The sequence below is a fragment of the Littorina saxatilis genome, linkage group LG4 (assembly GCF_037325665.1).
Source record: "Littorina saxatilis isolate snail1 linkage group LG4, US_GU_Lsax_2.0, whole genome shotgun sequence".
In the NCBI taxonomy this organism is placed as follows: domain Eukaryota; kingdom Metazoa; phylum Mollusca; class Gastropoda; order Littorinimorpha; family Littorinidae; genus Littorina; species Littorina saxatilis.
The window spans coordinates 42,185,542-42,206,369 of record NC_090248.1 but is presented as its reverse complement, the minus strand read 5'-3'; the positions used below and the strand labels follow the sequence as shown (position 1 = coordinate 42,206,369).

Below are 20,828 nucleotides of genomic sequence, written 5' to 3'. Positions count from 1 at the left end.
TTTTGTGTGTTAAAGGTAATTCATGAAAAGTCTAAGCACTTTGTAACGCTCGCCTGTAGATATTTCACTGTAAGATGATAATGAATTGTAGCACTGTTTGATCCAGATACGTATATGAACTGTGTTTCCAGTAATTTTCACTCTCATATTCATACAAGTGTGTATGTGTGCCTGTTGTTTACACTGACTGAGTATCCTTATCATTAAATGGTGAGATTAATTTGATTATGTGCCTAAACCCATTCATCATTCCAAAATCTGTTGTTTTGATTTTTTATGTACATATCAATATTATATATACTGTATTGTAAATAATTCCCACTGCAACACATTAGTATTAATGTCATAAATATTATGCAATACTGATAATTTTCTCATGCAAACACAATCAGATGAGTATTATATGCTGAAAGCCACTACTCTATTGTTCCATATTTTATTGCTGCTGCGGTTAATTGTTGTCATTGTTGCTGTTTTTACTGGCACAATTATATGTCACTGTCATTGCAAAGGTACTGGTCAATAAAATACAAGTCAGTTAACCAGCATTTACTTATCTATGAAGGGATGGTTGCTTGGTCAAATAATCCTTCTCCTCCAGCAAAGACTTAACCGTGTGCCGATAGTCATGTATTTCACCGCATGCATTTGACTTAATTTTTCTTGATCATGAATGTCAATTGATGTAGTTTGGAGCTGTTTCTGCAAATGAATGTTTAAGACACAAAAAACATTCTTGCCTGTGTAAATATTGAGTTGCACAAAATAATAAACGAAAACACATACAGGAGTATAGCATTTAGAGATCAACAAATAATAATGAATATTATAAGAAATCACCCGGCCCCTCCATACACACACTCTCCTGCTTTCTCAGTCGCCTCTTCCTCAAGCAATCAAACTGCATGTGCAGGTCTGCCTACCCTCCAAGTGAAGCTTCAGGGACAAAGTTCTGTTGAAGATTAAAAGAAGTCGATTTTGCGCAAACCGCAACAGTCGAGGTTGCGCGAAGCGCAAGCGAGCCGGCTAGGGGGGTCCGGGGGCATGCCCCCCCTGAAATTTTTTTTGGCCAAAAGGACACAATTGGTGCAATCTGGTGTCATTTTACCCTAACATTGCCTTCAAATCATCTTGCCAAACTTGAACATTGTCACTGTAAATGTCACTGAAAAAATGAAATTCAAACTTACAATATTTACATTTTGTACAAGGTTTGGTGGTGTCACTGCATTCATTTGGAGCTGGCCTGAAGGGACCTGTAATAGGCACTCTTCATGTCTTTGAGCTCCTTGTTGGTGTAAACTCTATCCAGAGCTTCACCGGGTCTCGACTTGGCGACAACAAGTGCTTCGAGAGTGTCTTTTACCATGCTGCCTCTAAAATCTGTCTTGTTCTTGCGGACCACCGAGAAAATCCTCTCGCAGTGTGCTGAAGAGTGTGGAATGGTGAGGATTGACAGCATGACCATTGGCAAGTGTTGGAACATTGACGCCATCTTTTCTTCGACCTTTTCTTCTTGCAAGAAGTTGACGCGCATGCGTATTAGCTACAAAAAGCTGCTCGGCAATAGTCGGAACCCGCCTACGTCATTTCTCAGCTGTGACTTCGGCAATTTCCGGAAGTCATTCACCAGGCAATCTCTCTCGCTCACACAGTTGTGAGCGTATTTGGAATTTTTTTGAGTTTCCGGGACGCATTTCGAACATCCGTATTTTCCGGAACACTTGATAAAATTTTTTGATTTCCGGGACAAATACGGAAATTCCGTAACGGTAGGCAGACCTGCATGTGCGAACACATAAAAGGTACATAAACATTATAAATGCAATAACAGACTTAAAACAGAAAAAGAAAAAATGCATCCAGAAAATGGTAATTGACACTCTTTTAAGACGAGCTTTATCTATTTTCATCAGCCGTTAGTGTGCATATAACCACTATTTCTTTTCATCACTATCTAATTGTCATGTCATATATATAAGCTTGGTGCATGATTCTTGCTGGACAGTTGTGGTTCGCGCTATATAAGCACTTCATAATAATAATACAGAAAATCATTGAGGAGATGTCTATGTTTAACTTGCCGACTCAAATTTTAAAAAAAATGTTGCTGGGTCACGGTAATACTGTTATGTGTTATGTTGAAATCTGCCATGAATTAGTTAATGGGCGGTTCTGGTGAGGTTATGCCCCTTCTTTCTTTCGGCTGGTAACAGGCGGAACCTCGCGGCAAGATCGCACGAGAAAGGAAAAAAACGTGCATTGGTCCCAAATAGCATGTCGTTTTGGTAACAGTTCGTGTGCAAGTCGTGCATTTTATACGGTAAAAAGACAATGGTAACAGGCGGAACCTTGAGGCAAGATCACAGGAGTTGTCTCGCGTTATCACCCCAGAAGCGCTCATTCTCTGTACTAGACTTCCCCCCCAAAAAGTCAAACAGATGATCATTTGTAGCTTCTCTCAGACAGACAAACATTTAAGCTGATCATTACCACACTAAGCCATTCAACACCTTGTAATGCCAAATAGCCACAGCACAAATGAAATGTAGAAAATCATAGCTCTGACTCCTAGAACCAATAACATGATTAAGAAGTGATCAATAACAAACTTGTTCACAGTCGTAATTAAATATCGGATCAGAAATTTGAGCGAAAAAAATAACATCACAAAACATCTCAAGAAAGAAGAGATTTTATCGTTGTTGGAAAAAACAAAAACATGTCTGATCACAGAACAAACCGCCAAATTAGTATCACAATGATGCAGCACACAGCAGTAGCTTGTAATTCATTTTGAGTTGAAGTCCAACCCTAAAAAAGTGTATTGCACATAAGAAAAGTGTTATATGGTGTGTGTGTGTGAGTGACTGAGGGTGTGTGTGTGTGAGTACGTGTGAGTGAGTGTGCGTGCGTATGTTTCTTTCTTTCTTTATTTGGTGTTTAACGCCGTTTTCAACCACGAAGGTTATATCGCGACGGCGTGCGTATGTGCATGTGTGAGTGAGTGAGTGCATGTGTAAATGAGTGCGTGTGCGTATGTGTGTTAACATCAGTGTTTTAATGCCATCATGGAACAGCAAACTTAAGGTCTTTTCTGTCCTGTTTAGTCTTTTTTTGTCTACATTTTTATTACATTATGAATCTGCATGTACCACTATGAGGCAGCTGAAAAAATCTGCTGCCAAGATTTTTTCTTCTTTATTTTTAATCCTTTTCTTTCCACTCAGAAAGCTCTGTTCTGTATATGCACCCAGAATCAAATACAAAAATCATGCACATCCAGCTATCCTTTTGATTAACTGTTCTAGTATAAGCAAACAACATCTGCAACCCCCCTGTGGTATACATCTTCAAAGCTTCTTCCGACAGACCACTTGATTATTAATACTGCCATATGTCTCTCTTTTTACATCAGTCTTTTCAAACTAAGCTTTCATTTTGCGCGCAACCTAGTATGTACACACCCTGTCAGTAAAGACAGACAATTCTGCTCTCAGAGCAAAAACACTCTTCCGTTTCAACATTCACGCACTAAGGTACAAACCTACAGTTCACTGCTGTGCTTATGTAAAGGCGGTAGTGCTGGTTCATCTGCATTCAGGATAAGGTGATGGTAAAAGTTGATGGCTTGCTCATAGTTTTTCTTGGAAATGCGCTCATTAATGCCATGGAAACGGGGCAAGTCGTCGGGAAACATGAAAGTAGGGCTGAAGCGATAGACATTGTGTGTAAACTGGAGGTAGTGTCGTGTGTCTGTGTTTCCAATCATCACACCTGGCAAAAGAAAGAAAGACAAAAGTTAACTTTCAGTCAGATTCAGAGTATGAAAGGGTGTGTAAAGTATCTATCCTCTGTTACTGCAAGGGGGATAACCACGCTCTCTTTCTCTCTCTATATATATCATATATCAATCAGAAGAGTTTCTTCCCTTGTTCTAGTTCTCACCACTTTGATTTGTATGTATCTTTGTGTGTGTGTGTGTGTGTGTGTGTGTGTGTGTGTGTGTGTGTGTGTGAGTCTACATGTGTCTGCATTACCAATTTCCAAATTAACACTTTCTACCCCACCTATGTTGACCAAGTTTTTTTTGGTCGAGACCAGCTGCGCTGCAGCAGGTCACTTTCTTTCTTTCTTTCTTTCTTTATTTGGTGTTTAACGTCGTTTTCAACCGTTCAAGGTTATATCGCGACGGGGAAAGGGGGGGGATGGGATAGAACCACTTGTTAATTGTTTCTTGTTCACAAAAGCACTAATCAAAAAATTGCTCCAGGGGCTTGCAACGTAGTACAATATATTACCTTACTGGGAGAATGCAAGTTTCCAGTACAAAGGACTTAACATTTCTTACATACTGCTTGACTAAAATCTTTACAAACATTGACTATATTCTATACAAGAAACACTTAACAAGGGTAAAAGGAGAAACAGAATCCGTTAGTCGCCTCTTACGACATGCTGGGGAGCATCGGGTAAATTCTTCCCCCTAACCCGCGGGGGGTAGCAGGTCACTCAGAATTGTAGTAACTGCATATGTGTAGTAACTGTGTATCAACACGCTGGAATGCAGGCATTAGATCAACATGACAGGAAGCGACGGAAGCTTAACAGTCTGAGCGGATATATCCGTACCTGGTCAGATAGAGCCATATGAGTGGGTACGGATATAGCCGTACCTTGGAGACAATGAGTTAAGAAGATTTAATTGCCTCCCTGTTTTGTCTATTCATGATGTTTGTAAAGGTATAACTGCACTTTTGTCAGGTTCTTATGACATGGACATATTCACTGTACTGTTACCTGGAGCCACAGCAGCCTCTATCCACACCTGTCGGATGCTGTTCTTCATCACCTAGTTTTGAAAAAAAAGAAGAAAAAACACACACAGGTAAGTTTTTGGAATGTTTCAATTCACAGACACAATAAAATATTCACTAAAACTTTAACCTATCCATCTTTAAAAGGGGACAAACAAGGAACACATCAGACAAATAATAATAAAGGGTCAGCTCACTTATTGCTAGATGTTGCTTCTCAACAGTGTCAATCCCCTGTTTTCTTTTGGGGACAAAATGTATATTATTGACAGATTCATTGTGGTAATTGTCACTTCAAGCCGTCCGTGAGATAGAAAGCCGGCTGGGGGGTTATCGTGTGAAACGCCCTAGGAATATCTGATTTTCTCAAGTTATTTTTGTCTGTTTTTTCCCGTTTATTTTCATCACCTGGTAGCCAAAGTCTTCGTCCCCGTGGGGGGACAAGGGATGGGGCTCCATCGAACTCTTCACCTCCAATGTCACACGATCATCGTCGATGATGTACCGGTCATAGTCAATCACCTGCACAAATCACAATCAACAGTCTTTAAAAACACTGTGTCTGTTTGCCTGCCAAACGGTTGTGTGACGTGTCTAGTGTGTTGGCAAAGTGTCTTGTGCTTTTCACTTCTCGCTTTCAGCCCTCACCGCTGGCTAGCACCGTCTGTCCTTTTTAGGACAATGCGAAAAGAGAGCAGAATGCGTCAGTCTCTCCTGCCAGTACAATAACCTCTCCACAACAAGCCCTATGTAGTGCCTCCATCGCGGCGACAGGCGTAAACTGGGTACCGCAAGACCCCAGGCTAGACTACAAGGACTCGGAGGAGGTTGGCCCCTAGACGTGCGGAATGCGGGCCCACCGGAGTGTGGAAACGCCCAGGTGCCCACGAACCAACCTCCAGCTATGGGTCAAATAGCCGGGCAGGATAGGCTCGTCAACCCTGGCAGGCAGCTATCCTAAGAGAAGACCACTCTGAATTCAAAATGAGGGTAGAGGAGGCTCATCATCCATGGAAGGAAACTCGTCTAGGAGAAGGAAAACTCCGAAATGAAACCCACGCAGTCCCTCGAAGACGGAACGGCACTGGCCTTTTTTAGGCGGGGAGCAGACCGGGTGCCTACGCTACCCTCGACAAATGGTTGTGTCATCAACGAATCAACTGTGTCTGTTTAATTTGTTCAGGCAAAAATTACAATCATTGCTGAATCCAGACTATTTTGTTGTTGAAAGGTAGGTTGCTGGAACGAATGTTGTTGACAAAACAATACATTCAGAGATATTTCGACCCAACGGTCTTTTAAGTGAACAGACAAACAAATATTCACACGGGTAACAGTTATGTGGCCTTGCAGTGTCCTGAGAACAAAGTTCACTTTAGAGCTGAGCCACCATCGATCCATTTTTTTTCAAATAGTAGCGAAAGCCCTTGTGAAAACCAGATCCAAAAACGTGCAACCACTTTTGAGTTAATTAATCTACTGAATAAACTCAGTGCAAACTTTTAGATCCAAACGATCACTTATAAACACTAAGAAATCAGAGAGGGAAGACGCATTAGGAAAAAAACCTAAAATGATTGCTCCAGAAACATCATCATTGTTGCTTAAGTTGTGCCCACTAGCTCCCAGATATCCTTGTTCAAGCTGTCAAGTGCTAATTCTGTGCTTTAAAAAACTCGTCCAAACTTCTTCTTCTTCTTCTTTTTCATTCATGGGCTTAGACTCCCACGTTCACTCATGTTCTTAACACGGGTGGATTTTTACGTGTATGATTGTTTTTACCCCGCCATTCAGGCAGCATACGCCGATTTCGGGGAAGGCAAATTGCTGGGTATTTTCGTGTTTCTATAACCCACCAAACTCTGACATGGATTACAGGATCTTTTCCGTGCGCACTTGGTCTTGTGCTTGCATGTACACACAAAGGGGGTTAATTGTCACTAGTAGGTCTGCACATAAGTTGACCTGGGAGATCGGAAAAATCTCCACTTTTAATCCACCAGGCGGCAGCGACCGGGATTCTAACTCACGACCTCCCGATTAGGAGTCCGACGTCGACGTCTTACCACCACGCCACTGCGCCCGTCCAAACTCATAGTGGTAAGAAATAACAGCAAGTGACGAATTTAGCCCGCCTCCTGAAATAAGATGGCGTCATAGACAACATTCACCGCATGACGTATTTAAAACCTTCTTTTTTTTCAAAATAAAAAGGTAATAACATTAATTGGTGTTAAAATGTGTTCCACACTGCATGACGTATTTAAAAACTTCATTTTTTTCCAAAATAGCAAGGTAATAACATTATTTGGTGTTGGAATGTGTTCAGCTGAGCTCATTACATAAGATCTTGTCAAAAAAGTGTTTTGATATCTCTAAGTTAACGAAAATCGCCTGTAAATCTACCGTTCGTATATGAACGGAATTCAAGGGAAAGAACTACAAGGAGTTAATTAAGCCAATCGCTACCAATATAACAAAAGAAGAGGCCAAGGCTAGCAAGTTGACCATGAGTAGCACAATCTCTTACCAATTAGTGAATTACCAACTGGAATATGTGTGGTACAGTCCGTGGAACCCTGCTTTTAAGACAGTGCATGATAAACCCTGAGTCTTAAAATGGAGGTTGACCTGCAGGTGTTATGAACAGAAATTTGAAGAAATCAATTAAGGACCTTAAAAGTGGGATTCCACAATACTATAATAAAAATGCTACACTAGCGGAACCCCCATTTTAAGACCTACACAAAACTGAGAAAATAGGGTCTTAAAAAGGAAGGAGTCTTAGAATTGAGGTAATTTTACAGAGGCTATAAACAGATAATTTGAAGAAAAAAAATCATGGTCTTAAAAGGGGGCTGCAGAGTCTGAAATCGGGGGGGTGGGGAGGAGGAATTCTACTGTTGATTGAATGTGTTCCTGACCTCTTGCACAGACTGGGCAGGGTGAATGCGGTGGTTAACAATGGCTTCAGCTTCCGGTGGTATCACATTGTCCTGTACAAACAATTTTTTTATAAATAGTCAACAGTTTTACGCCAAACATGCACACATTCATTCATCCATATCCACAACAAATGAAAACCCCAATCTGTTCACTCTAAAACTTCAGAAACAAGACCATCGACATTCAACTGCAAGTATAATTAACCTAATGTGTAGAAAATCTCATTTTAAGTAAATTTGTTTTATTTGTTTCGTGCTGAAACACTTTGGCATACCCAGAGATAAGCATAATGAGCGACTGAGCCTAAATATTCACAATTTAGACATGCTTTCTTTCTTTATTTGGTGTTTAACGTCATTTTCAACCACGAAGGTTATATCGCGACGGGGAAAGGGGGGGAGATGGGATAGAGCCACTTGTTAATTGTTTCTTGTTCACAAAAGCACTAATCAAAAAATTGCTCCAGGGGCTTGCAACGTAGTACAATATATGACCTTACTGGGAGAATGCAAGTTTCCAGTACAAAGGACTTAACATTTCTTACATACTGCTTGACTAAAATCTTTACAAACATTGACTATATTCTATACAAGAAACACTTAACAAGGGTAAAAGGAAAAACAGAATCCGTTAGTCGCCTCTTACGACATGCTGGGGAGCATCGGGTAAATTCTTCCCCCTAACCCGCGGGGGGATTTAGACATGCTGATACATAAGTTTGGTACAATTTAATATGTCAGCCCAAGTACAAAAATGAGGTGGGGCCGGGAGGGGGGGACAATTAATAATGCACTGAAAGAAAATGTAATCAGGCAGCCTTGCAGACTTCAATAGTTCACTTGCATACCTTAATGCCGGCGTTGAACTTTGTGACCGCAGTAACTGTCCTCACAACAGCATTTGTTGATGGTTTCTGGGACAATACCCTAATGAACAGTGGCAAGAATAGATCATGAACGCCTGTGAAATACAGCTAAATACACCCCCCACCCCCACATTTTGTGTTCATAACCTTTGTACATTTGTCCCCATTTTAAAACTCCCACCTTTTTAAGACCCGATTTCTCAGATTTGTGTTAGGTCTTTAAAACCAAACAAAAAAAGGAAACAAACAGAATTATTTTTAAAGAAATAGAACGACTGCAAATGTTTTAAAGCAGTAGTCCAAGCACAATAAATGAACTTAAAATATTCATAAAGAAAACCAAACACGACAAGAAAGTAAACAAGTCGCGTAAGGCGAAAATACAACATTTAGTCAAGTAGCTGTCGAACTCACAGAATGAAACGGAACGCAATGCAACGCAGCAAGACCGTATACTCGTAGCATCGTCAGTCCACCGCTCATGGCAAAGGCAGTGAAATTGACAAGAAGAGCGGGGTAGTAGTTGCGCTAAGAAGGATAGCACGCTTTTCTGTACCTCTCTTCGTTTTAACTTTCTGAGCGTGTTTTTAATCCAAACATATCATATCTATATGTTTTTGGAATCAAGAACCAACAAGGAATAAGGTGAAAGTGTTTTTAAATTGATTTCGACAAATCAATTTTGAAAATAATTTTTATATATTTAATTTTTAGAGCTTGTTTTTAATCCAAATATAACATCTTTATATGTTTTTGGAATCAGCAAATAATGGAAAATAAGATGAACGTAAATTTGGATCGTTTTATAAAAGAAATATTTTTTTTACAATTTTCAGATTTTTAATGACCAAAGTCATTAATTAATTTTTAAGCCACCACGCTGAAATGCAATACCGAAGTCCGGGCTTCGTCGAACATTACCCTACCAAAATTTCAACCAATTTGGTTGAAAAATGAGGGCGTGACAGTGCCGCCTCAACTTTCACGAAAAGCCGGATATGACGTCATCAAAGACATTTATCAAAAAAATGAAAAAAACGTATGGGGATATCATACCCAGGAACTTTCATGTCAAATTTCATAAAGATTGGTCCAGTAGTTTGGTCTGAATCGCTCTACACGCACGCACACACACACACACACACACACACACACACACATACACCACGACCCTCGTCTCGATTCCCCCCTCTATGTTAAAACATTTAGTCAAAACTTGACTAAATGTAACAAAAGGAATAAGACAGAGAAAGTGCAAACACATACACAAATAAAACACATAATTCATATCTTTAGAAAGTCATACAAAAAACATACGGTCATACCAACTGACTGACCCAATATTTTACAGTTACCATACCATTTTATAAATTTCTTGGGGAAATAAAAGTGCAAACAATAAGGGCTTGATCCAATGACCTGCCAACTGTATTTCAATGAGAACACACACACACACACACACACACAGACACCCCACACATACGTTAGTATTCTTCATCTAAAGGCAAGAGTTATATAACTGACCAGCTGATTAGAGGACTAAACAACCAGAGATTGGACATGATCATCCTATGTGAAAACTGCATCTGCAACATAAGGCAAGAGTTAATATAATTATTGAACACTGATGCAATACCACACAAATAAAACTATACATATTCCCTCTCTTGATGGATCATAACCACACACACACACATGCACACGCACACACACATGTGCACAATAACTCTTATGCAGTCTAGGCGCAGTCACAGCACGCGCCAAAAGGAGGTGTGGCTTAGCTGGCCGTTTGTGCAGTAACCATGTCGGTATCAATTAAGCTCCACCGCCGCTTCGGTCCCAGTGTGTTATTTTGACCTGCCATGCTGCAGGTCAAGAACTTTCCCCCCGTCGGTAGCAGACTATCAAGTTTCCAAACGCTGACTACTCCGAAGACTCTGGAGAGAATTTCTCTATGCTGCAGAGGTTTGATGTACAGATTTCCCTGTGTCACTGCTCAAACCAGACCCGTTTTTACATTTAGTCAAGTTTTGACTAAATGTTTTAACGTAGAGGGGGGAATCGAGACGAGGGTCGTGGTGTGTGTGTGTGTGTGTGTGTGTGTGTGTGTGTGTGTGTGTGTGTGTGTGTCTGTGTGTCTGTGTGTCTGTGTGTGTCTGTGTAGAGCGATTCAGACTAAACTACTGGACCGATCTTAATGAAATTTGACATGAGAGTTCCTGAGTATGATATCCCCAGACATATTTTTCATTTTTTTGATAAATGTCTTTTATGACGTCATATCCGGCTTTTCGTGAAAGTTGAGGCGGCACTGTCACGCTCTCATTTTTAAACCAAATTGGTTGAAATTTTGGTCAAGTAATCTTCGACGAAGCCCGGACTTCGGTATTGCATTTCAGCTTGGTGGCTTAAAAATTAATTAATGACTTTGGTCATTAAAAATCTGAAAATTGTAAAAAAAAAAAAAAATTTTTATAAAACGATCCAAATTTACGTTTATCTTATTCTCCATCATTGTCTGATTCCCAAAACATATAAATATGTTATATTTGGATTAAAAACAAGCTCTGAAAATTAAAAATATAAAAATTATTATCAAAATTAAATTTCCGAAATCAATTTAAAAACACTTTCATCTTATTCCCTGTCGGTTCCTGATTCCAAAAACATATAGATATGATATGTTTGGATTAAAAACACGCTCAGAAAGTTAAAACGAAGAGAGGTACAGAAAAGCGTGCTATCCTTCTCAGCGCAACTACTAAACCGCTCTTCGTCATATCCGGCTTTTCGTAAAAGTTGAGGCGGCACTGTCACGCTCTCATTTTTAAACCAAATTGGTTGAAATTTTGGTCAAGTAATCTTCGACGACGCCCGGACTTTGGTATTGCATTTCAGCTTGGAGGCTTACAAATTAATTAATGAGTTTGCTCATTAAAGTTGTCATTAAAATCGATTTTTCGGAAACAGATTTAAAATTGATTGCATCGTATTCTTCATGACATTCTGAATCTAAAAATACATACATATGTCATGTTTACTCTTAAAATGTGATCACAATTAACGAAAATAGATTAAAGGCACAGTAAGCCTCCCGTAAACCATCACAGAGCTCCCCGAGCGTCTAAATACAGTACAAGCATACTTCCATTTGAACGCTCACCGAACGGGAACATCCTGGCTGCTTTCTGTCGAGCGTGAGACATTTTCAAAGAATTTATTTTCGTAGACTTGTTCCGTTAACAACAACGGCGCCTCGTTTTTGCGCTAGACCTAACTTTTAAAATCTAAATAATAAATTGACAGCTTGTTACACAAACATTCTTTAATCATAAAAGAATTCGTTTTTCATCAAGACAAGATCAGAACAATTCGAAGTTGTGAAAGTTTAAAAAAAAGAAAAGCCCGGAAGCAGGGTCACGCAAGGGTCGTAGCAGACGACGGCCGGTTTATCAGTGCAAATCGCCGTTCCTCTCAACAGTCAAAAGCCATCGCTAGAGTTCTTGTGAACCACAGCCGTTGTTTCGTGCATAAAAAAAACGTGCTATTGTAGATAAGCTCACGTCGAGTCGCATTCAAATGACTAACTATGACGACTGCATTGTGAAAAGGGAAAACGGGATCACACGGGTTCACGATGGCTCAGGGGTAAGATAAACCACGCAAAAATAAATTCTTTGAAAATTGTTCGCTCTTTACGGAGGGCACCTAGGATGTTCTCAATTGGTGAGTGTTTAAATGAAATGGTGTTTGTACTGTGTGTAAAAGCCTGACCGTATCTGTGATGGTTTACGGGAGGCTTACTCTGCCTTTAATTAGTCTTACGATTAAAATTTAAGAAATCGATCCAAAAATGATCTTATCTTATTCTTTATCGTTTCCTGATTTCAAAAACGTATAGATATGATAGGTTGTATTCAAAACAAGCTCAGAAAGTTAACAAGAATACAGAAAAGCGCGCTTTCCTGCTTAGCACAATACACTACCGCGCTATTCTGGCGTGTGCATATCACTGCGTTTTGCACGTGGGAGGTGAGCGGTTGAAAACGACGTTAAACACCAAATAAAGAAAGAAAGATTTACACCCAGTGTGTAAGAAAAACATTGAATACATTGACATTTTTCACGACAGACAGATAACTACAGCCTTTACTTGTATATAGATTGATGTTTTTCCTTTTTATATTCCTTTTAAAATTGATAAATATTTGTAAACCCTTCTCGGAACAGCTTTCGCAATTCATGTCCACCCACAGGCGCCGGACTATTCTGAATAACAGCGACTGCTCAAAGACCAACAGCAGACAATGATGAACTCGAACTGCCTGGAATCTGTGTTGCCTGTATCATTGCAACTCGCCTGCATGATCACATTTCTGTATTTGTCATGTAAATTCTTACAACCCCGGATAGAAAAACAAAAACAAAAACAGAAAATGACGTCACACCTTAAAAAAACCCATGGCTTTAATTTAAATGTAGCAGCATTAACACTAAATGTTTGTTATAATGCAGTAAAACTATTACATATCTGATTATTCTTGTTCACCTATTTCGTCTCTTCTACCCACAGAGATATAGAATATTCTATATCTCTGTGCCAAGTCAAGTCAAGTGCGCGTATTGTATGTGCCTCTTGTTTTATGGACTGGGCAAAGGATCTGCGCCTTCGGCTCTGAGTCAAGTTCCCATAGGCCGAGGGAAGTGTTTAATTAACCGTATCGAGCACACGCATATCGTGCATTCCGAACGCGTGTACTGGAGTGACTGACAGGAGCTCAAGTTCTCCCTCCCTTAAAAATAAGGGAGTCTGCCGCGATCGCGCCTGAACTGTATGTGGGTGCAAACATGCACACACACTCCAAATTATAACGATACAATCTTGTCACTCATTGTGGCGAATACCTTCAACAACAGTAACAGTGTGTATGCATTAACTATCATTTTGCAAACAACAGTAACAGTGTGTATGCATTAACTATCATTTTGCAAACAACTGTAACAGTGTGTATGCATTAACTATCATTTTGCAAACAACAGTAACAGTGTGTATGCATTAACTATCATTTTGCAAACAACAGTAACAGTGTGTATGCATTAACTATCATTTTGCAAACAACAGTAACAGTGTGTATGCATTAACTATCATTTTGCAAACAACAGTAACAGTGTGTATGCATTAACTATCATTTTGCAAACAACAATAACAGTGTGTATGCATTAACTATCATTTTGCAAACAACAGTAACAGTGTGTATGCATTAACTATCATTTTGCAAACAACAGTAACAGTGTGTATGCATTAACTATCATTTTGCAAACAACTGTAACAGTGTGTATGCATTAACTATCATTTTGCAAACAACAGTAACAGTGTGTATGCATTAACTATCATTTTGCAAACAACAGTAACAGTGTGTATGCATTAACTATCATTTTGCAAACAACAGTAACAGTGTGTATGCATTAACTATCATTTTGCAAACAACAGTAACAGTGTGTATGCATTAACTATCATTTTGCAAACAACAATAACAGTGTGTATGCATTAACTATCATTTTGCAAACAACAGTAACAGTGTGTATGCATTAACTATCATTTTGCAAACAACAGGATATACAGTCAATACCAAACATGTAGTGATGACAACTCACATCAGCCGCAAGATGCTCAAACATGGCTCGCTCAGGGCCGTAGCCAAACATGCTTGGATGTGGGTTGCTTTCCAGTCTGAAAGCCAAACAGAGTAGGAGAAAATTAGGTACTTTTGCTATTACATGTAGTCAAAACTTATTGTTCAATCACAGTGGGGAAACAGAAACACAGATTTTCAGTCCAAAATGCAGGCACGCTACTTGACTAATGACTTGGTTTCATCTCTTTATATCATGATTAAATGTCTGCATGTGTATACGTGACTGTGTGTATTTGTGAACTGCACCAGCAATTAAGGCACGATTTAGAAAATATATTATTTAGCTCGACTCAAAAACTCATTTTAGAAGCTGCAGTGACTTGGCGCAGATTTTGCTCTGACATTCCTTATCGCGTTTGCTGACTGGTTTAAGCTCTAACCACACTTTTCCCGCATTAGGAGGTATAGCTCTGATAGCTGAACTGGCCTTCAAGTCTGCCGATAATCACCGCTTTAAACTAGTTTGAGCGTTTGTTCTGTTCATGCTCATCATGGCAGCAATTTTGATTTAACTGGCATGGTGCCAACTAAAATCGCTTGAAATATGGGGGAAAGTTGGTAGAAAGTCAGCCATGTGAACAGCACTTAAGGAAGATTTGACTGTATTCACAACAGTTTGCAAAATACCTGTGAACAGACCGGCACGGTTGGCCTAGTGGTAAGGCGTCCGCCCCATGATCGGGAGGTCGTGGGTTCGAACCCCGGCCGGGTCATACCTAAGACTTTAAAATTGGCAATCTAGTGGCTGCTCCGCCTGGCGTCTGGCATTATGGGGTTAGTGCTAGGACTGGTTGGTCCGGTGTCAGAATAATGTGACTGGGTGAGACATGAAGCCTGTGCTGCGACTTCTGTCTTGTGTGTGGCGCACGTTATATGTCAAAGCAGCACCGCCCTGATATGGCCCTTCGTGGTCGGCTGGGCGTTAAGCAAACAAACAAACAAACAAACCTGTGAACAGCCCTTGCAAGGATGCCGATGGAACTGTCCTTTATAGGCATGGAAGAGTGTCCTGTCTGCCCTTTGACCTTCAGCCTCAGGATCACTTGACCCTTTTCTGACGTGCCTATTCTGAAATGAAATTAGACCAACAACTGAGTCAGAAAACAGATGCAATACCGAATTTTCTCACTAGAAATTAATCCTTTAACAAAATGTTCCTGTCAATGTTATTTTCTTCTAATTACACATGATTTTGAGCATCTCCTGCAACACTTGCATGATGACTGATTGTACTAGAAGCAGTTTACTCCTGCCAAGAAATATCATTCACACATTTCCGTATCTTTGACCATCGGCAACAATTTTCCAACTACACTTATTAAACACAAACACAACAATAATGTAACAAATATCAGGGACGTTTAGCAGGTGGTTCTCTTTCTGTTAATTATCTTCCCCAAGATGTCACAATTCCCGATTAACCAAAATAATTGCACAATTGTATCTTTGAGTTTTAAATACACATGCAGTGATTCCATTTTCTATAGGTGTTTTCTAAACTGGTGTCATATATCACCTATTTATAGTCAACAGAGGCTCACTTTGACAAAGGAAAACTTTCAAATGCAATTTAATCCGTCTGTACAGCTGACAAATATTTTCCGGTATTTTCAAATGAAAAGCATTGATAAAATGCCACATAATTATCGTTAACACAAACCATGAAGTCTATAAACATACGCTGCCACAGGCTTTGCAATCCCTGGAACAATCTGGTTGAGCACAGTGAGCCCTTCGTCGGATACAAACTCCAGCTTCTTAACGCCTCTGAGTCTTAGAGTTTCAGCCAAGTTGTAAGCTCCATCCAGTCCTGCCACCTGGCAACAAACAAATGTATGATAAAAACAATTGTCAGTAAGTACTGGTGTCACATGACTGATGTGAACCAGTTGATTGGCTAATGGCGATGCGCTAAAACTTTTCCACAGAGCGTATTCTTCCGCCCTTTGCCTAAGCGACAGTGTACTCTCATCCTCAGAATTAATTAATGACATGTAGCTCATATTCTCCACAATACCAATGATTATGACCATACATTTCCTGCTTCTCAATTAAAGCAGAAGTGGGTTTTTTTTCTGACAGATTGCATGTGCCTGTGCCACAGATCTAAAAATAGAACCCACTGTGTCTAATTTTTCAGTTTCGACTTGCGAAGATTCCTCTCATAATTATGCCATGTTAGTGGCATGTAGCTTATTATCCACATTACCAAATGATGAGTTAGTCTAGTATACAATTCCCAGCAGCTAACAGAAAACACAAGTGTTATTCCGATAACGTAGCAGCTAGATCAGCACGTAGCAGACTACACTGAAATACGACTGCATCTGTTCAGTAAATGAATGTTTTCCGAATTATTATTTCAAGGCAAGAACAATCGGAATCGAAAACGTGTAGGGTTTAGAACGTTCTTACCATATATAAGACTTATTACCAGCCTGCCTCATGCGTGCAGACTCAGTGCAACGTGACGAGCAATTTTTGTTTTTGAAATGAGACTCAGTGCAGTGGTTCGATTGCTATAGTACCTAGCAGACGACATAAATCCCGCTCAGCAAATTAACATGTTGGGCGAATGTAAACGATAAAACGATGGGGACATAATACGTGTAGGGTTCAGAGCATTCTTACCGTTCATATTCAGTACCAGACTCCCCGATGAGTGAAGATACCACACGAGAAACATGCCACATTTATTTTGAAAATGTGCTTTCCGTCGACCTCGGCAAGAGGCAAAACTCTGCACAGTCAATCTGTCGAAGCTCGATGAAGGTTTCGAATCGCAAATAACTTAAGAGCACAGTCCTTTCTCCGAGTTTAAATGAGGTCTCTATGAAAGATCATCACTTTTTAGCTTAACGCTACACTGGAATTTACCAACAGAAATTAAAACAAGAGTTTGCGTGTGGCGAAAGCACGACACACTTGAGACAGCCCACACAAAAGTAGATCCAGTGACACAAACCTGACCACACAGTTACGCCTATCCAAATGCGCATTGCAAAATGTGCGTTTTGAATCTTCTTTTTTCTCTGGCGGAACTGACAATATCGTTATTGAAACAATCCCAGTGCACTAAGGGATTTATAGAGCAAATCTCGAAAATAATTATTGAACTCAGCGCTATGCGCTTCGTTCAATAATGAATGTTCTCGATTTGCTCTATAAATCCCTTAGTGCAGTACTGGGATGTCTCAATAACTTAAATTATTGAAAAAGGAAGAGCAAACAAAATAAAATAAGATAACAAATCGCTATCACCTTCTCTCTTTCAAGATTGAATTATTACTCATACGACACTAAAGAAAGGCTTGGTATTGTGTTAAATCAGGTCAAAATTGCGCTATCCTCATAGAAACATGCACACACACATGTATACTAACAAACACGCACACAGTCATGTGAGGCCAATTCTAAAATGCGCAGAAGAACTCAAACCAACACTCACACGTACACACACACAAACGCATGCACACACACACACACACACACACAGAAATCCTTATACCTCTTCATCATGGCCAAATGCTACATAAAATGTTCTGCGGGGTTGAAAGCCGTTGGACAGCAGGAACTCCAGTGCTTCCAGAATGCCCTTAAAAAGTAACATTACAAATGTCACTGCTATATTGTTGTATATTGTAAATAGTTGACAGATAAACAGAATGTAGAAAAAATAAAACTTCATGAGAATATATAATCCATTGATACATTATGCACTAACGGTATTCATATAGACAAACACAGACAAAAATTGGACAGCAATATTGACACACAGACAGACAAAACAAGCAGTCGACATATTGTATCCAAAATGCACATGAGATAATTGATTGCTTGTGTAAATTTATAACAACGCCCCCACAATAATTCAACTCTACAAAATCATAGTGGTCTGATTGTCTTGAATCAATTTTGAAAGGAATTACAGAGAAATAAATGTAGATGTAAAAAAAACTACCTGAGTGTCTCAAATGAACTTTACACTTAATGTGTATACAGTGGAACTCCCCCCCATTTAGGACCTCCAAACATCTGACAAAATCAGGTCTTAAAAATGAGGGAGTCGTAACATTGGGGTAATTTACAGAGGTTATGAATAGAATGTCTAAGAGAATAGGGTCTTAAAGGTACTGAACTTGTCAAATCCAGGTGCACGGAGCCCCTGGGGCTTTTAGTCATACCTCAGGCAGCTATCCGTTAGAAGAACTACCAAGTTTCATTGACTTGCACCCAAAGAGTCAAGAACTGCAATTTTTTTACGAATTAATTTCGTACTCGGACCCGGCTGGTCTTGACCTATTTTTGGATCTAAATTTAGATCAGGTAGATCACCACATCATGCACAAAAAGACACGTCACTAAGCAAACTATGTCAGACGTCATCATGAGTTTGTGTAAAACAAAATGGAGGCCGGAATCACTCAGTTGAATCGAACTCCGACCAAACACCACGTAATAACTAGGTTAATTTATGCACTCGCGTGAACAAGAAACTGTCGAGCTTCACAGATGTCGTCGTTGGGTAGTTTTGGGTTTGTTTTACTACCATAGGAGGATTTTTGAACTGTAAATGCACTCAGCTGCAACAAAAACGCAAAACGAAGGCTGTGAGCTGCACTGTGCCTTTAAAAGGGAGAAAATCTTAAATTTGGGAGGGGGGGGTCTTACCTAGTCATACCTCCCATATTCAGTTTAATTTGTCCAACCATTAACTATCTCCAGTCTTACCATCACCCCCTGCTTAACGTCAATGGTCCCTCGAGCGTAGATGAAATCATTGATTATGTCCGCAGCGAAGGGGTCAGCTTCCCATTGGTTGGCGTCAGCAGGGACAACGTCCAGATGACTGGCCAGCAGGTACGGTGTGAGAATGGCGTCCGATCCCTTGACAGTGTACAGCAGGCTGAGATTGGCCACAAACTCATGCTTGACCAGAGGAGAGGAATGTATCGTTGGATAAGCTGCAACACACAAAAAAAGGCAATTAGCACAGATATAGAAAAATGCATGCTGGTAATAAATTTGTCAAGCGATATTGGCCACAAACTCGATAATGCTTGACAAGAGGGGATGAAGTTTTTGTTGGATAAGCTGGAGAAAAAAAAAAGTCAAATAGCCCAGATATAAAAATAAGTGTGCTGGATATAATTTTGCCAAGATCGAAAGATTGGCCGAAAACGCATGCTTCACAAGAAGGGAGGAATGTGTTGTTGGATTGGCCAAAAACTCATGCTTCACAAGAAGGGAGGAATGTATTGTTGGATTGGCCAACAACTCATGCTTCACAATCACAAGAAGGGAGGAATGTATTTGTTGGATTGGCCAACAACTCAGGCTTCACAAGAAGGGAGGAATGACATTGTATTGTTGGATTGGCCAACAACTCATATATGCTTCACAAGAAGGGAGGAATGTATTGTTGGATTGGCCAACAACTCATGCTTCACAAGAAGGGAGGAATGTATTGTTGACGAAATACAATCTTGAGCAACACAATACATCAGGGTCGATACATTGCAGGAACCTTTTTAGGTTATCGACGGAACGTGGAATACAATTTATACCTCCGCCTCCTCTTCAAAATCCCTCTAGGACAAACTCAACTTTATGATTTCTTTCCCGCTACAACTATCACCTGTTTCACCTTAACCTCAACGAAGAAATATTGCTACCTTGCACGATGAATTTTCCAAGCCGAGCAAGTTCCTCACGATTGTAGTCATGTTGATCTCGCGAAACAGTTCTGAAGCGCAGAGCTTGTCTGAAGTTTTCCAGTCTTTTCTCTGTCAGTGGGATGAAGTCCGCATCGGAACTGCTGCATTTCCTCACTGCATCTGTCCTGAACTGCACGGTAAAGGTGCGAACCAAAACGACGAACGTTATCGGCGATATTGCAAGCAATAACAAACCCAACACCCTTGCTCGTGACATGTTTGAAACAGACGAAGGAAGGGAGAGCAGTCTGAAATCAAAGAGTGGGCTCCCCTGTTGCGCTCGCCGTGGTGTAAGGGAAACAACCGAAGCTATATTCTGTGCTGCGCTTCTAAATACACGGTTACTTCTCTTAGACCACTTTGAGAGCATCAGCATTCCATCGCCGAGGCGATCGCTTCACCGAAGATGCAATGACGAGATAAAAGTAAAGAACGAATTTGCGCTGTGCTATATTCCTTGTCTTTATACACATCAACATGATTGATATTTTTCACAGTTTCTTTCGTTGAATAGCACTTCCAGTCACTGACGTGTTGTTCTTATCTCTGATTCAATTGAACATGTCACTATTCCAAGTCAATATTTTTTAATGTAACTTTATCACACATCTGCCCAAAACATAAAGTTTCTGTGCTTGGCACTTCAAGGTGCACGGAGCCCCCAGGGGTTTCAGTGTAACATCCTTTTTGTTTAGCTCCATTATAATGATGATAGATCTTCTCAGGCTCTTACATAGACAAACACATCTAATTGTCATTTGATCATATTATTATATGAAGTCTTATA

General features: G+C 40.0%; 1 protein-coding gene across 2 annotated transcripts; it reads right to left on the bottom strand.

The window, feature by feature from the left end:
• Positions 1-314: 314 nt before the first annotated feature.
• LOC138964774 (N-fatty-acyl-amino acid synthase/hydrolase PM20D1.2-like) lies at positions 315-20,264 on the bottom strand. 2 transcript variants are annotated; one of them, XR_011455207.1, is made up of 13 exons: positions 20,000-20,264; positions 19,056-19,288; positions 17,833-17,919; positions 16,005-16,141; positions 15,273-15,392; positions 14,284-14,359; positions 10,153-10,214; positions 8,611-8,689; positions 7,742-7,813; positions 5,226-5,339; positions 4,801-4,852; positions 1,783-3,777; positions 315-901 (listed from the first exon to the last, which is right to left on the bottom strand). XR_011455207.1 is itself a non-coding variant. In XM_070336813.1 (12 exons), exons 1-12 carry the CDS (start codon positions 20,256-20,258, stop codon positions 3,548-3,550), a joined length of 1,521 nt encoding a protein of 506 aa, XP_070192914.1. In that variant the 5' UTR covers positions 20,259-20,264; the 3' UTR covers positions 1,103-3,547. The 2 variants fall into 2 exon arrangements, 1 of the variants encoding a protein (XP_070192914.1); XM_070336813.1 differs by lacking the exon at positions 315-901 and having other exon boundaries at positions 1,103-3,777.
• Positions 20,265-20,828: the final 564 nt, after the last annotated feature.

Excerpts from the sequence above, each read along its gene's own strand:
- LOC138964774 (XM_070336813.1), bottom strand. The coding sequence starts at position 20,258 with ATGTCACGAGCAAGGGTGTTGGGTTTGTTATTGCTTGCAATATCGCCG. Across the intron at positions 19,289-19,999 it reads TGGAAAATTCATCGTGCAAG|CTTATCCAACGATACATTCC; the intron begins GTAGCAATATTT and ends TGTGTGTTGCAG. Across the intron at positions 4,853-5,225 it reads ACGAAGACTTTGGCTACCAG|GTGATGAAGAACAGCATCCG; the intron begins GTGATGAAAATA and ends TTTCAAAACTAG.